The following is a 17,332-nucleotide window of genomic DNA, read 5'->3' as shown; positions in this document are numbered from 1 at the left end:
GCTGATTTTGACCATTTATAGAGAGGAAATTTTGTAGCAATGTATATTTAAATCTTTTTATTTGAATTTCACGGCAATTTGCATACATACTATGATAACAGACAGTGACAGTCAAGGCAAAATTGTGCAACAGTATGTAAGCGACCCTCAAAGCCCTTACCCTTACCCACCTTCAACCCACCGGAATCAGGTCAGAACCAAACGGGGACAAACAACACTCACATACGTACACATCCACACAAATATGGTAAGATAAACGAAACAAAAAGTACTAAAAAAAAAAAGAAGAAAAAAAGGGGTCACTAATAACAGTAAATAAGTAAGTAATTAAATAAATAAGTGTGGGGAGGGGGGGTTAAGGGGAGAGCAGCTGCAGTAGAGCAGAACAATGGTGGAGAGCACTCAGTCCTCTTCCGAGTCCGGGGACAAGTTGAAAGAGTTAACAAGTTCCAAGAAAGGGTTCCATGTATCTAGGAATGTCTTGGTAGAGCCTTTGAGGGAGAACCTAAGTTTTTCAAGCTTTAAATTGTAAAGCACCTCCTTAATCCAGCGAGCGTGTGTCGGGGGACAGGTGAGCCTCCAGTTAAGCAAGATCAGTCTCCGGGCTAACAAGGTTGTAAAAGCTAGGACCCGTTTCACCGCAACAGAGAGGTTGGTGTTGGGAGGGGTACTGAAAATGGCTGACATTGGGTTTGGAGGAATAGTCTGGCCGTAGGCTCTGCTTATCAAGTCGAAAGCACTCCTCCAAAAGGCTGCTAGCTTAGGGCAAGACCAAAACATATGGCTATGGTTGGCAGGGGATTGATTACATCTGTTGCAGGTGTCCCTAACAGCGGGGTAAATTCTAGATAATCTTGCATTTGTGTAGTGGACTTTGTGAAGGACTTTGCATTGGATTAAGCCATGACGGGCACATATGGAGGAAGAATGGATCAAATCCAAGGCAGAGTCCCATTGCTGGTCTGTTAGTTTTGTATTCAGCTCACCCTCCCACGCAGCTTTTAATTAGGTATGAGGTTTCAATATAACGACCCTAACAAGTTATACAAAACAGAGATGCATTTCTTCCGGTTGGGATCTAGAGCTAAGATGGTATCGGTCAGGGTTTCAGGGGGGCTTACAGCCAGCGAGGTTTCGAGGAAGATTTGACCCAGAGGGACCGAAAGGGTAAGTGAAGTCGCAGGAAATGAGCTGGGATGGGTCAATGGAGGTTTTCAAGCATTATAGATATTTTCTAAGATATTGCTGATTTTGACCATTTATAGAGAGGAAATTTTGTAGTAATGTATGATGGCAACAAAAAGCTGTAACATTTTAGATCACACAATGTATAGAATTCTAACAAAATGGTCACAACTCGCATTTGAAGACAATGCCTCTAACCAATTACTTCACATTTTAAAATATTTGAGGTTTATTATTTTTAATACCAAAATGCTGTAGTATTTACTTTCAGTGATTCATGTCATCTATACATTATATACTGCCAAAAATAAATAACAAATAACTGTTCTTGAAATCATAGAAGTGTCCAGTTGCAATCTGCAATCTCACAAAGTCCAAATCGTTTAACTTTAATTGAACAAGGAGAAATTCAAGTGTTTACTTTTTTCTAACCCAACAGACATTTAATTCACAGAAACAGGCCCTTCGACCCAACAGGCCCATGCTGACCAAGATGCCCACCTACGCTAACTTCATATGCCTGTGTTCTGGCCCACATCCCTCAAAACCTTTCCTATCCACTGAACTGTTCTATATTTTCTTAAGCAATATACCTATACCTAAGCAATTGTACCTGAGTTTCCACCTTCTCTGGCAGCTCACTCCATATATCCACTGCGCTTTGTGTGGAAAAACGTGCCTCCTAGATCCCCTTTAAATCTTTCCCCTCTCATCTTAAACCAATGCCCTCGAATTAAAAAAAAGACGGCGATCATCCGCTTTATACACGCCCCTCATGGTTTTATAAACCTATCGCCTTTCCTCCAGGGAGAACAGTCCCAGCCTATCCAGTCTCTCTTTACAATTCAATCCTTCCAGTCCTGGCAACATCAATGTGAATCTTTTCCACACCATCTGCATCTAATTGCCAAAAACTTAACATTTTGTGAACTAAAACAAAACATTTAAATACATATAATCACAAGTTTTAAGTTATTCAATTAATTGCTCCACTGCGGTTCCTTCCGCTTATCAGGGTTGAAAAAAACGAGTATCTCACTTTTCGGTACAGTTCAAAAGAGGAAGTGAAATAAAGTCGATGACTGCAGAGGTTTTACCCAAATTTTAACTGACATTTTAGTACAGGCGGTGGGAGGAGGGTGAATATTCACAATATTACAAACTCACACTCCGATACAAGTTACTCTCACGTTGACATACTAATCACCGTTTTTTTCCCCTTAATTTTGTAGATCATCTTAACGTGTACAATAAAATGCAGGAGGAACGGAGGGGCAACAATCAACTCTTATTTCAACAGCCCACACCCCGATCGGAACTGACAGCTGACTGAAGCTTTCAACTTGGTGACACTATCTTTGCGATTGAACTCCTGCAAATTGGGCTGCCTCGTAGCACGACGTCGTTTCAATCCAGTACCACTAACATAATACACGCGTTGTATTTTTAACATTCATATTCCTGGCAGATCACAGAGAAGCAAATCAACCGGGAGAGGTGAAGGGGCAGGGAGTGGGTTCATATCCTTGAGGGAGAGCCGGGCACAGCATTTGCCACTCGTTCATTTAAAATGCAAAGAAAAGGGAACTGATGCGACTGTGCATCCGTGCCCCGCCGGGCAGCGAGTGCGATATTTGCAGCTCCTTCCTTGCTGCTCGGTGCCCATCAAGAGTCTCGGGGGAGGGGACGAGGGACGAGGGGTCTGTCTCCTCTCGGACCCGGCCCGGCCGTTCGGCTGGGCGCATGCAGGGCTCCATCGCCCACCGTCTCTGTTGTCAGATCTCCATTCCCCCTCCTCCTCCTCCTCCTCCTCCTCCATCTCCATCGCGCCCCCCACCCACCCACCCACCGTGGTCCCCTGGCGTCTTACCTGCTCCGTCAGCTTGAGACGACCCATGGCCCGGCCGCTGGCTGGCATGCATGCATTCATGCACACAGACACACACACACACCCCTGCCTGATTGATGACGGCCGCTTCTTCTCCTCCCTTCTCTCTCTCCTCCCTCCCCCCGCCCGCCCGCCCGCCCGCCCAACGCGGCCACGACGGTGCAAAACAAGCGGGTTGGAAAAAGGATCTCGAGATCAAAGCAACGGCCGCTCCGCGCGCACCCGCCGCCCGCGCTCCCCTCCTCCCCTCGCGCGAGCGGAAGTCGCTCGATCGGCCGGATCTGATTGTAATCAAAGTGCAGCAGGAGGGACGATGCATCATGCAGATGCCGCTTTACCCCACACACACCACAACAACAACAACAACAACAACAACTGCTGGACGGGCGGCATCTCTGGAGAGAAGGAATGGGTGACATTTCGCGTCGAGACCCTTCTCCAGAATGAGAGTCAAGAGAGGGGGAGGGAGAGGGGAACTGATTGATATGAACTTTTTTTTTACACACAGTACAAATGGATGAAGGATGTGTAGGAAGGAACTGCCAGCATATTCTGGTTTACAATCGGAGATAGACACAAGATGCTGGAGTAACTCAGCGGGACAGGCAGCATCTCTGAAGAGAAGAGATGGGTGACGTTTCGGGTCGAGACCCTTCTTCAGACTGAATGAAGGAGATGAGCAGGAATTAATTTTAGTCAGGGGGTGGTGAATCTGTGGAATTCATTGCCACAGAAGGCTGTGGAGGCCGTCAGTGGGTATTTTTAAGGCAGGGATAGATAGATTCTTGATTAGTGCGGGTGTCCGGGTGATGGGGAGAAGGCAGGAGAACGGGGTTGAGAAGGAAAGATGGATCAGCCATGATTGAATGGCAGATTAGACTTGATGGCCTAATTCTGCTCCTTTCGCTTGTGAAAGATATGCAAAAAGGCAGATCATAGCCAACAACGATGATCAAGGAAAGGTGGAGCCCACAATGATCCATTGTTGGCTGTGGGGAAGGTGATAACGAGTTATATAAACAGTGAAGCGCAGCAGGACGACAGTGAAACAAGTACGATGACCAGGGTGGGGGAAGGACAGGGAGAGAAAGGGAATGCATAGGTTACTTGAAGTTAGAGAAATCAATTCTCATGCCGCTGGGTTGGAAACTGCCCAAGTGAAATAAGAGGTGCTGTTCCTCCAATTTGCATTTGGCCGCATACTGGCAGTGGAGGAGGCCCAGGATAGAAAGGTCACAATGAGAGGGGGAGTTAAAGTGTTTAGCAACCGCGAGATCACGTAGGCCTAGGTGGACTGAGTGGTGGTTTTCAGTGAAACGATCGCCAAGCCTGCACTTGGTTGTGCTGATATATAGGAGTCCACACCTGGAGCATGCAGATGCTGATTTACACCGAAGATAGACATAAAATGCTGGAATAACTCAGAGTGACAGGCAGCATCTCGGGAGACAATGAATGGGTGACGTTTAGGGCCAAGACCTTTCTTTAGTTTGAGGGCCAGAAAAGGCAACTGAGAGATATGAAAATTTACATGGAATAAATGAATGAAAGATATGCAAAAAGAAAGATCAAAGCCAGCAACGATGATCAAGGAAAGGTGGAACCCACAATGGTCCATTGTTGGCTGTGAGGAAGGTGATAACGAGTGGATACAAACAGTGAAACTCAGCAGGATGACAGGGCTACTAGTAGGATGACTTGGGTTGGATAGGGAGCGAGAGAGATGGGAATGCAAATGTAAATTGAAGTTAAAGAAATCAATATTCTTACCGCAGCCCAAGCGAAATCTGAGATGCTGTTCCTCCAATTTGCATGTGACATCATTCTGACAATGGAAGAGGCCCAGGACAGAAAGGTCAGTATTTACAACTGTAGATAGACACAAAAAGCTGGGGTAACTCAGCGGGTCAGGTAGCATCTCTGAGAGAAGGAGTGGTTGGTATTTCGGGTCGAGACCTCTTCAGACTGAGGATCAAGGGAGAGGGAAACTAGAGATATGGAAGGGTAAAAACAGATCAAAGCAAAGAAAATGTAGAATGGTTCATTGTTGGCTGAGCGGAAGGTGACAATGAGTACGAATAATCAGGAGGACCGTGAAACTAGTCAGATAACCAGGATGGGAGAGGGACGGAGAGAGCGGGAGAGCAAGGTTTACTTGAAGTTGGAGAAATCAATATTTCTGATTTGAATCATTCAGACGCTCTCACTGCGACCGCCCGGAGCGGGAGCTCTGTTGCACAGGACGCAGCGGCTCCCGCTGCCGCTCTCGCCTTTTACATTTGCAACCCCCCAGCCCCCTATCCAGCTTCGTCCCCCCTTTTTTTCTTTCACTGTGAGGTTCTTTGCAACCGAATGTCTGTCGACAAATCTGTCCAGTCAGAGAATCATTCGCAGTCATTGCCGGTGGGCTGCTGCGGTTCATTTGTTTATTTAAACGCCCCTTCTGTTTCGCCTCTCGAAGCATTACTGGAAAACGCATCGTTCCAGAAGCATCTTCTAAGATGCAAACAAAACATTACAAAGGATCTCCGAAATAAATATAGAATGAAATCCGAACCACCCCCTCCTCCGTATATTAGTGAAATGGCATGTCAGATATTTGATGCAGACGCACACAACAATATAACGCGGAATGAGACAATTCAATCCATCCTACCTCTGGCAAGCATTTTATAATTGCCATCCAATTAACGTTAGTTTACTCCTATTTCCTAACAGTTCAGCCAATTCTCTTCAGAAAACTGAGACCCAAGAATCTGCAGATGTGGGAATCTTGAGCAAAGAAAAACCCCTCAGGAACTCAGCTGGTCATATAGCATCTGTGGAGGGAAATGGACGGACGTCATTTCGGGTCAGGATTCTTCTTCAAACTGATCTTTTTAGTTCTTTCGAAAAATGATCGTTGAAGCTGTTTCTTTTTAACAAAGGAATACCGGACCTAGCTGCTGGTTTAACAAAGATCCTCAGCTCTCCTCTGGTTTTTCTGCTAGTTATCCGAACGATGTGGTCTGATTACAGTCATTTTTGCCAGTGCAAACAGTTTTCCTCATATAGGTCGGTTTATCTTGGGAAATGTTGCTGTTACATTAAACCATTCATAATTTCCTCAGACAAATGCCAGTAAGAGACAACAGTAAGAGAGCTTGGTCAACCATCAAAAGCTAAACAACGACCCCCAGAAGGCAATGCTGCACTCTAACGTTACAGCAGATCAGGTTACTCAACAGCTGCTTCTGAACGGCAAACCACCACACAAGAAGCACCACAAAACGAGTCTATGGCATCAGGGTCTTCTTCTTGCGTATGGCGTGCACAGCCTAAAGTTGGAAGACAACTTGTTCTGTTTGATCTTCTGTTTGTGCACACCAGGTTGATTGCATTGTCGAAGCAGGGTGGACCACGTGAAGATTGCAATCTCCCACCCCAAAGGGCATCAGGGTGACAGAGAGTCAACCTGGTACTTTAACAGCAAGGTACTCCAGGCAGCAATCGATTCCCTCAAGAACAGCAAGGCTGCTGGCCTTGATGACATTCGCACAGAACAGGTCAAACATTTTGGGCAGATTACACGAGTGGCTCCTCTTGCTGTTCAACAATTGTGTAACCTTCTCCCAGCTACCTAAAATATGGCGGAAAGCTCGTGTGATCGCTATCCTTAAGCCAGGGAAAGACCCTAAAGAAGCAAAAAGCTACAGACAGATCACCCTACTATGCCATCTATTCAAGCTCTTTGAGCACCTCATCTTGAACAGGCTAGGCCCAATCACAGAACGACACCTTATACCAGAGCAAGCTGGCTTCCGGCCTGGGAGATCGTGTACCAGCCAAGTGCTCAATCTAACTCAGCACATTGAGGACAGCTTTGAGAGGAATGAACCAACTGGCATCGTCTTTGTTGATCTGACAGCTGCCTACGACACTGTGAACCACCGGCTGCTCCTCAACAAGCCTCATGACATGACAGAGGACTTCCACTTGACCAAACTGATTCAACAGTTACTGGAAAACAGACACTTCTATGTTGAGCTAAATGATAAACGCAGCAGATGGAGGTAACAAAAGAATGGCCTACCCCAGGGCAGCGTCCTTGCTCTGGTGCTGTTCAATGTATACACTAATGATCAGCCAGTGTTCCCAGGGACGAGAAGCTTCATTTACGCTGATGACCTTGGAATAGCAGCCCAGAGCACTTACATAGATGAGGTAGAAGCTGCCCTCTCATCATACTTAGGCAACTTGACATACTACTCACGGACAACCAACTGAAGGCAAACCCTGCTAAAACCCAAGATAACCTTTGTAATCGCGAAGCTGGGAGGAAGCTGGCCTTAACATGGAATGGTGTCGCTTTGAGACACTGTGACTACACTGTCTACCTTGGGGTTACTCTGGACCGAACCCTCTCCTTCAAGTAACACATCGAAAGGGTGAAGGGCAAAGTGAGGACGAGGAGCAGCATCCTAGGCAAGCTGGCAAACTCATCGTGGGGTGCCAATGCATCCATACTGTGGTCAACTGCTCTTGTACTGTGCTACTCTGCTGCAGAGTATGCTTGTCCTGTTTGGGAGAGATCATCTCATGCGAAGAAAGTTGATGCCACCCTTAATGACAGCTGCAGATGCATCACTGGTTGCGTAAAACCAACGGATGCAGATAGCTTGCATGTCTTGGCCGGTATTGCTCCACCAGGAATTCGCAGATCAGTCACCGGTAGAACTGAATGTAGGAGGCAAGTTGGGGTCACCCGCCATTCCTGTCACTCCCATCACCCAGCCCCAAAACGGCTGAAGTCGAGGAAGAGCTTCCTTCACACAGTCCAGCCACTGTCACAGTCTTCTCAAGCAACCAGACTAGCCTTGTGGGAAAAGAAACTCAGTGAAAACCATCACCACGTAAAGATGCCAATCCCAACCAAGGAACAGCTATCACCTGGTCACAGGTGTCCCTCAATAGGCTTCGTACAGGGATGGGTCGATGCAAGACCAATATGAGCAAATGGGGCTATGCAGATATGGCAGACACAGAATGTGAATGTGGAACATCTGTACAATCCATGCCACACCTACTAAGATGCCCACTTCCTGGTGAACAATGCTGCCTGGAAGATCTAGCGGTGGCAAACGCAAAGGCTGCCCACTGTGCAAGAGCCTGGCCAAACATTTGGAACATAGATGATGCACGTGAAAGAAGAAGAAGCCAAATGCCCCATTAACTATTCTGGTTGGGGTGGAAGATTGCAACCTTCAAGTGGTCTGCCCTGTTTCAACGAATGCAATCAACCCAGTGTGCACAATCAAATAAGATCAAATAGAACAAATTGTCCTACAACGTTAGGCTGTGCACACCATACGCAAGAAGAAGAACTATTCTGGTATCTGAAGAACAGTTGAAGACACTCTGGTCTCTCCACACTTCTGAACTCTCACCTCATGCACTGTAATGTATTATGTACAGCAGATATTTTTTTTAATGTAATGCACTTTTGTATGACTACTTCACTTGCTTACTTTAAAGTGGTTCTGACCATTTAAAAAAAGTTCTAGACCAAATTATGCGGCCACAAGGGCATAGAAGTACTGCACATAAGGTGGTGTAATCGTGAGTTACGCCATTATTTCTAATTATGTTTAGGGTCATAGTTGAATTATGTATCTCTAGTATCGCAGCTCAATGGACAACAGCTGTACCCTTTAAACAACCAGACAGGCGGGCAGGAATTAGGATATGAAATGAAAAAAAAAGTTTATTTTTCCTTCATTGGTGAAGAAAAGACTATATGATTACAATTACACACTGCACAGATAAAGGATAAAGAGTATAACATTTAATGCAAGGCATAAAATGATATCCAACTGTTATTTCCAATATTAATATGATACCCAATGGCTGAAAATATCATAAGAATTAACAGTACAATAATTAACTACTTTATTGGAGAGCAATCAGCAAATATTTTTCATGAAAACAAGAACAATAAGGCCATTCAATGGTGACCTCAGAAGTATGTTACAGAACAAAATGTTGGTTGGACTTAATTGAAACTGCAAATTTACACAGGTGCAAAACATTTGCAGTTTAGGCAGATGCTAATCTGGCTTTAAGCCCAAAAGAAAACCTAATCTCAGACTATTTTCTAGCTGGAGAGCAACTCAGAACATTAAATGTCCAATGATGAAGAAAACATGATCATGATTTTATATATATACTAGACCAAGTGGGACCCGTTGGGTCCCATCCCCTCAATGCGTGGTTGCGGGGGCAGGGGGGGGGGCGCCTTGTGGCGTCACACACACACTAACCACCCCCCACACACACACAGTAATCACTCCACACACACTAACCACCCCCTTTGATATTATATTAATATTATTCATTCGCTCATCTTACCCCATCCCCCGCCCTATCCACTCATGCATAGCCTCTCTCGCATGCGCGGCTAGAGAGGGAGAGGGAGGGGGGTAGAGAAAGTGAGGGCAGAGGCGGGCAAAGGCAGAGACAGAGGGCGGAGGGAGCGGGCAGAGGGTGGGGGCAGGGGACAGAGGGAGAGGGCAACAGCAGAGGGCAGAGGGGGAGGCAGAGAGGGAGCGGGGGGGGGGGGCAGAGAGGGAGCGGGGTGGGGGTGCAGAGAGGGAGGGGGTAGAGTTTGAGTAGTGGGGGGGGGCGCATGGCATCACAGGGGAGGGCTGGTTCCCGAACGCATTACTCCCTGGCTCCAGGCTCTGCTTCTGCCCAGGTTCATGCGCCGACCCGGGCCGAGTACTTGCTCGTTCTTTCTGCGTCTTTTGAATAACCGGGTGGAGGGGGGGGTGGGGGGTGGTCGTGGGGGTGACGTCACTTGTAGCGCGTGGAAAAAGGGTACATGGAGCAGACCCATTGTGGCATCATCAGCGAAAGACAGTGGTTTATAAATTCAAGTTTTTTCAGATTTTTGAACATTTTCAGTAATAACTCGAGAAATAAAGCCTGAAATTTTCAGCTAAGGCGATTTTGGACCCCAAGGAAAAAATCTCTACCGTAATATGTAAACATTTTACCGTTACCGCATCGTTTTTTCGAGAAGATGTGGTTATACACACAAACATACACATCCAAGATCAGAGTTTTATAAGTATACTAGACTAAGTGGGGTCCGTTGGGTCCCAGCATCACACGGGAGGGCTAGTCACCAAAGCAATATTCCACCTCTCCACCAATTCCAATATTGCTTGCCAGTGGGGTGGGGGGGGCTTTCTGTTGTGCTAGTATGGGTGTTGTGGGCTGAAGGTACTGATTTCCAGAGGGCTAGTATGAACATTGTGGGCCGAATGGATTCTTGGGCTGGCAGCCAACTGTTGGAACGATTTTAAAAGCCAAGCCAAGGCAAACAATTGGGCCGCAGGCACCCGACAACCAAAATTCATTATGTGAACACAAACTTGTTAAAAAGGCGAGGTAAACAATTGGGCAGCAGCCACCCGACAACCAAAATTCATTTTGTGAACACAAACTTGTTTAAAAAAGGCGAGGCAAACAATTGGGCAGCAGCCACCTTACAGCCGCATCGAGGGGACTCACCATGGAGTATACGTGCGTTCAGTGTTATTCGCAGCTCAGAGAGCCGTGACCCTCTCGCTTCCTGGGTCTGGCAGAGACTGAGTGAGGGACAACACTTCCGGGTGTTATAGTCCCTCCCCCCTGCCGCCAGCGGGGGCAGCAGAGAGAATGGGGAATTTTTTTTAAACATTAATATCTCCCTGATTTTTCATCAATGAGAAAAATCCTCCGGTCCCGGAAGGCGACGGGGGGCTCTGAGCGAGGTGGCCAAAAATGACGGCCGTAGGTGGCGGCGTTCTCTCGGAAATCACACCACAGCTTTTGATTCGTTCCATCGTGTGATGTCACAATGCCCAATACTCGCAGATGTCCAATCGGAATGGCCGATGCTCGCAGATGTCCAATCGGAATGGATCCATTTACATGTACGGCTGCCAGCTGCATTTCTTCCTTTGATTCGTTGCCACGCCGAATCCAGACGCTCAATCTCCGAGATCTTTTCCATTTCGGTAGAGATTTAGCTTTTCTTTCTAAGTATCTGCTCCTCATTACATTTTGTCGTGTTTATGTATACATTTTTAATCAAATCCTTCCCCCCCGCCCACCAAATATTTTTTAAAAAACTGGCATCTCACCCGTAGAATCAGCCCCCGACTCGGTTTGTACTCGCTAGATTTTAGAAGATTGAGGGGGTATCTTATAGAAACTTACAAAATTCTTAAAGGGTTGGGCAGGCTAGATGCAGGAAGATTGTTCCAGATGTTGGGGAAGTCCAGAACAAGGGGTCACAGTTTAAGGATAAGGGGTAAATCTTTTACGACCGAGATGAGAAAAACATTTTTCACACAGAGAGTGGTGAATCTCTGGAATTCACTGGCACAGAAGATAGTTGAGGCCTGTTCATTGGCTGTATTTAAGAGGGAGTTAGATGTGGCCCCTGTGGCTAAAGGGATCAGGGGGTATGGAGAGAAGGCAGGTACATGATACTGAGTTGGATGATCAGCCATGATCATATTGAATGGTGGTGCAGGCTCGAAGGGACAAATAGCCTACTCCTGCACTTAATTTCTATGTTTCTATGTTTCCCTCTCCTCACCCCTCTCCCTCTCCCACCCATCACTCTCTCCCCCACCCCCCTTCCCGCTCTACCCCACCCCCTTCCCTCTCTCCCCCCGCCCCCTTCCACTACCCCTCTGTCCCTCTTCCACCAGTCCCTCTACCCCTCCCTCCCCACTCTCCCACTTCTCTCCCCTTACCCCGCCCCTCTCCCTCCCTCAACCCTCTCTCTTCCCCTCCCTGTCCCACCCCTTCCCCTACCCCTCTGTCCCTCTTCCACCACTCCCCCGTCCCTCTTCCACCACTCCCGCTACCCCTCCCTCCCTCCCCACTCTTCCACTTCTCTCCCCCTTCTCTCCTCCCCCTCTCCCTCTCCTCACCCCTCTTCCATCCCTCTCTCCCCCACCCCTTCCCTCTCTACCCCACCCCCTTCCCTCTCTCCCTGCCCCCTTCCCCTCTGTCCCTCTTCCACCACTCCCCCTACCCCTCCCTCTCCCACTTCTCTCCCCTTACCCCACCCCTCTCCCTCCTCCACCCCTGTCTCCCCCTCCATTCCCCTCTCTCCCCCACCCCTTCCCCTACCCCTCTGTCCCTCTTCCACCACTCCTCCTGTCCCTCTTCCACCACTCCTGCTACCCCTCTCCCCCTCCCTCCCTCCCTACTCTTCCACTTCTCTCCCCCCCTCCCCCCCCACACTATTTCCCCTCTCTCCCCCCACCCCTCTCCCCCTCCCATCCCACTCTCCCCCTCCCTCCACACTCTTCCCCCTCTCCCTCCTCATTCCCTTACCGTGCACAGTCTCTGTCTTTAAGAAGGAACTACAGATGCTGGAAAATCGAAGGTAGACATTAAAAAAGCTGGATAAACTCAGCGGGTGCGGCAGCATCTATGGAGCGAATTGAATGGTCAACGTTTTTGGCCGAAACCCGGAAGAAGGGTTTTGGCCAAAAACGTTGCCCTTTTCCTTCGGTCCATAGATGCTGCTGCACCCGCTGAGTTTATCCAGCTTTTTTGTTGTTGTACCAGCCTCTCTCTCTCTCTGCCCTTTTCTCTTCTCTCGACTCATGCACGCCCGCTCCAACCCCTCCCCCGCCCTTCACCTCTCTCCCCCATCCTCTTCTCCCCCCCCCCCTCCCCCTCCCCCTCCCCCTCTCCACCCTCCTCCTCCCCTTCCTCACACAATATTTTTTGTGGGGGCGGGTCCACAGTGTGTGTGACTGTTTGTGGAGGCGGCCACGCGCTCTCCATTCAAGAAGACGCTCATCTGTTTGTGAAGGCGCGTGCTTAGTATGTGACCAAAGATCTTATAGCGGAGCTCTCCGCTACAAGATCTTTGTGTGTGACGACACACGCTCCCCTCCCCTCCTTTGGTGCAGGAGGCGCGCGCAGCATCTGAACGCTCAGCGATTATTCGAATTCTTCACTAACCGTCATTCTGACTTTGCTTGTGAAGAGAAAAGTCCTGAATTGCATTTGTCTGATGCAGGAAGATTGTTCCCGATGTTGGGGAAGTCTAGGACAAGCGGGTCACAGTTTAAGGATAAAGGGGAAATCCTTTAATACTGAGATGAGGAAAACATTTTTCACTCAGATAGTGGTGAGTCTCTGGAACTCTCTGCCACAGAAGGTAGTTAAGGCCAGTTCATTGGCTACATTTAAGATGGAGTTAGATGTGGCGCTTGTGACTAAAGGGATGAGGGGGTATGGAGAGAAGGCAGGTACAGGATACTGAGTTGGATGATCAGCCATGATCATATTGAATGGTGGTGCAGGCTCAAAAGGCCGAATGGCCTACTCCTGCACTTAATTTCTATGCTTCTATGTTTCCCTCTCCTCACCCCTCTCCCTCTCCCACCCATCACTCTCTCCCCCACCCCCCTTCCCGCTCTACCCCACCCCCTTCCCTCTGTCCCTCTTCCACCACTCCCCCGTCTCTCTTCCACCACTCCCGCTACCCCTCTACCCCTCCCTCCCTCCCCACTCTTCCACTTCTCTCCCCCTCTCTCCTCCCCCTCTCCCTCTCCTCACCCCTCTCCCTCTCCCATCCCTCTCTCCCCCACCCCCCTTCCCTCTCTACCCCACCCCCTTCCCTCTCTCCCCCCGCCCCTTCCCCTACCCCTCTGTCCCGCTTCCACCACTCCCCCTACCCCACCCTCCCCACTCTTCCACTTCTCTCCCTCACGCCACCCCTTTCCCTCCCCCGCCCCTCTCTCCCCCTCCTTTCCCCCTCCCTCCCCTCTCCACCCCTTCCCCCTACCCCTCTGACCCTCCCCACTCTTCCACCTCTCCCCCCTCCCACTATCCCTCCCCATTCTTTCCCCCCCTCTCCCCCCTCCCTCCACACTCTTACCCCTCCCTCCTCCTCTCCGTCCCCATCCCTCCCCCCCACATCTCTCTCCCCATCCCATCCCTCTCTCCTCCCTCTCTTCCACTTCACTTCTCTCCCCCCTTCCCCCTCCACTCTCCCTCCCCACTCTTTCCCCTCTCTCCACCCATGCCTCTCCCCTTCCCCCCCTCCTCCCCTCCGTCCCCATCCCCCCCCTCACCCACATCTCTCTCCCCATCCCCCCCTCTCACCCCCTACCCCGCTCTCCTTTCCCTCCCAAATCTGTCCCGTTTCCTCCTCCTCCTCTCCCCTCCCTCCCCTTCGAGCCCCAGTCCATGGTGAACGTTCCATTGTGTGATGTCACAATGCCCAATGCTCAAAGACATTCTTGCCATAGAGGGACAGAGAAGGTTCACCAGACTGATTCCTGAGATGTCAGGACTTTCATATGAAGAAAGACTGGATAGACTCGGCTTGTACTCGCTAGATTTTAGAAGATTGAGGGGGGATCTTATAGAAACCGATGTTGGGGAAGTCCAGAACAAGGGGTCACAGTATAAGGATAAGGGGAAAATCTTCTAGGACCGAGATGAGAAAAACATTTTTCACAGAGAGTGGTGAATCTCTGGAATTCACTGCCACAGAAGGTAGTTGAGGCCTGTTCATTGGCTATATTTAAGAGGGAGTTAGATGTGGCCCTTGTGGCTAAAGGGATCAGGGGGTGTGGAGAGAAGGCAGGTACAGGATTCTGAGTTGGATGATCAGCCATGATCATATTGACTGGAGGTGCAGGCCCAAAGTGCCGAATGGCCTACTCCTGCACCTAATTTCTATGTTTCTAAGTTTCCCTCTTATCACCCCCCTCTCCCACCCATCCCTCTCTCCCCCACCCCCCTTCACTCTCTACCCTATCCCCTTCCCTCTCTCCCCCCGCCCTCTTCCCCCTACCCCTCTGTCCATCTTCCACCACTCCCCCTACCCCTCCCTCCCCACTCTTCCACTTCTCTCCCTCACCCCACCCCTTTCCCTCCCCCACCCCTCTCTCCCCCTCCCTCCCCTCTCCCCTCTCCCCCCACACCCCTTCCCCCTACCCCTCTGACCCTCCCCACTCTTCCACCTCTCCCCCCTCCCACTACCCTCCCCACTCTTTCCCCCCTCTCCCCCCACCTCTCTCCCCCTCCCTCCACACTCTTCCCCCTCACTCCACACTCTTACCCCTCCCTCCTCCTCACCGTCCCCATCCCTCCCCCCCACATCTCTCTCCCCTCCCCATCCCTCTCTCCTCCCTCTCTTCCACTTCACTTCTCTCCCCCCTTCCCCCTGTACTCTCCCTCCACTCTTTCCCCTCTCTCCACCCACCCCTCTCCCCTTCCCTCCCTCCTCCCCTCCCTCCCCATCCCCCCCCCCCCCTCCTCACCCACATCTCTCTCCCCATCCCCCTCTCACCCCCTACCCCGCTCTCCTTTCCTTCCCAAATCTGTCCTCCTCCTCCTCTCCCCTCCCTCCCCTCTTCTCACCCCCCCTCCTCCCACCTGTGTGTTAGGGGGGTGGTTAATGTGAGTGTGATGCCACAGCACCCCCCCCCCCCCCGCAAACGCCGTTGGGGAAACAGACCCAACGGGTCTGCACTTGGTCTAGTTAATATATAAAACTGTGTGCCTGCCGTCCGACTGCCTTTCTGCCTTTTGATTCGTTCCATCGTGTGATGTCACAATGCCCAATACTCACAGATGTCCAATCGGAATGGATCCATTTACATGCACAGCTGCCGGCCGCCTTTCTTCCTTTGATTCCCTGCTACTCCGAAACCAGACGCAGAATCGCCGACATCTTTTCCATTTCGGTAGAGATTTCACTTTTCATTCTAAGTATCTGCTCCTCATTACATTTCATCGTGTTTAAGTACACGTTTTTAATTAAATCCTTCTCCACCCCCCCCCCCCCAATATTTCAAAAATAAACTGGCTTCTCACCCATAGAATCAGCACCAGCCCCAGCCCCTGGTGAACATTCCATCGTGTGATGTCACAATGCCCAATGTTCACAGGTTTGTCCAATCGGAATGGATTCATTTACATATGCCTTTGCAGGAGCACAAGCACTTGGTGAACGTTCCATCGTGTGATGTCACAATGCCCAATGCTCAAAGACATCGTTGCCATAGAGGGAGTACAGAGAAGGTTCACCAGACTGATTCCTGGGATGTCAGGACTTTCATATGAAGAAAGACTGGATAGACTCAGCTTGTACTCGCCAGATTTTAGAAGATTGAGGGGGGATCTTATAGAAACCCCTGATTACATTTTGTCGTGTTTATGTACACATTTTTAATAAAATGTTGTACTATCCCATCATGGACAAAGCATAGGAAGTTCATGGCTAATTAGTGCACAGACGATACACATTTTTAGGCAATAACACATTGCAATTTACCATCTAGCCTGGCACCTGGAAAAGCAAAACAACAATAGGCTTCAGAAGCCTTCATAAATAAAAAGCAGATGATATAAATACTCAGTAACTATACCCCCCGAGTATTCCCAACACTGTTTGGTAGTATTCAGATTTCCAATGTCCAGTGTATTTTGCTTCTGTATTGGAAACCATTATTGAGATCATTAGATAGTCTTAACAGATTGTGATCTTCAATTTTAACTTTTATTCTGGCAAGTATGTAAGATATTTATCCTCATCTGAATTATTTCTATTAAAAGTGCCCAGCCTGATTCACAAATCAATACCAGGAGAAATGGGCATTCCACCAAGTTTTATACCTGCCTTTGCGTTCTAAGTTATCTTATCACTTCAAGAGGCTATCTCAAGTGAAGTGTCATAAAATATCATCAGAAATATAGAGATGCAAAGTTCCTAATTCAGTGCCATGGGGTGTAATGAATATTGGAATACAGTAAACCCTCATTATAATGGACCATGGGGGGGGGGGGGGGGGGGGGGGGGGGGGGGTAGTGTCCATTATTGCTGATTGTCCGCAATAACCGTGCAAGGGATTATCATTGTATGTGGTAGAAACAAAGAACTGCAGATGCTGGTTAATACGCAAAAGTACACAACATGCTGGAGTAACTCAGCAATTCTGAAGAAGGGTCCTGGCCTGAAACATCACCTATCCATGTTCTACATGTTGCCTGAATTGCTGAGTTTGCAGTCTGCTGCATTACTCCAGCACTTTGTTTCGTTTCACCTTAAATCAGTGGTTCTTAACCTTTTTGGCCCCACGACCCCATCAGACATTCTTGTTCAGTATCGTGGCCCCCGAAACAAAAATTGAAAAAAAACCAGCCTGATTTATTAAAACATGTCTGCCAATACTCAGTCAATGGGAT

The 17,332-nt window shown here is 48.9% G+C and overlaps 1 protein-coding gene across 11 annotated transcripts in view; it reads right to left on the bottom strand.

Annotated features, from left to right (window-relative positions):
* The window catches only part of ankrd44 (ankyrin repeat domain 44), a 152,243-nt gene extending 149,058 nt beyond the window's left edge, over nt 1–3,185 (bottom strand). For all 11 annotated transcript variants that reach the window (XM_033023720.1, XM_033023722.1, XM_033023713.1 and 8 more), the window contains exon 1: nt 3,056–3,185. In XM_033023720.1, the coding sequence (XP_032879611.1) occupies nt 3,056–3,115 (60 nt within the window). In that variant the 5' untranslated portion in view covers nt 3,116–3,185. The remainder of the gene's footprint in view (nt 1–3,055) is intronic.
* Nucleotides 3,186–17,332: the final 14,147 nt, after the last annotated feature.

This window comes from Amblyraja radiata, chromosome 7, assembly GCF_010909765.2.
Source record: "Amblyraja radiata isolate CabotCenter1 chromosome 7, sAmbRad1.1.pri, whole genome shotgun sequence".
Taxonomy (NCBI): Eukaryota; Metazoa; Chordata; class Chondrichthyes; order Rajiformes; family Rajidae; genus Amblyraja; species Amblyraja radiata.
This window is presented reverse-complemented; position numbering and strand designations above follow the sequence as displayed.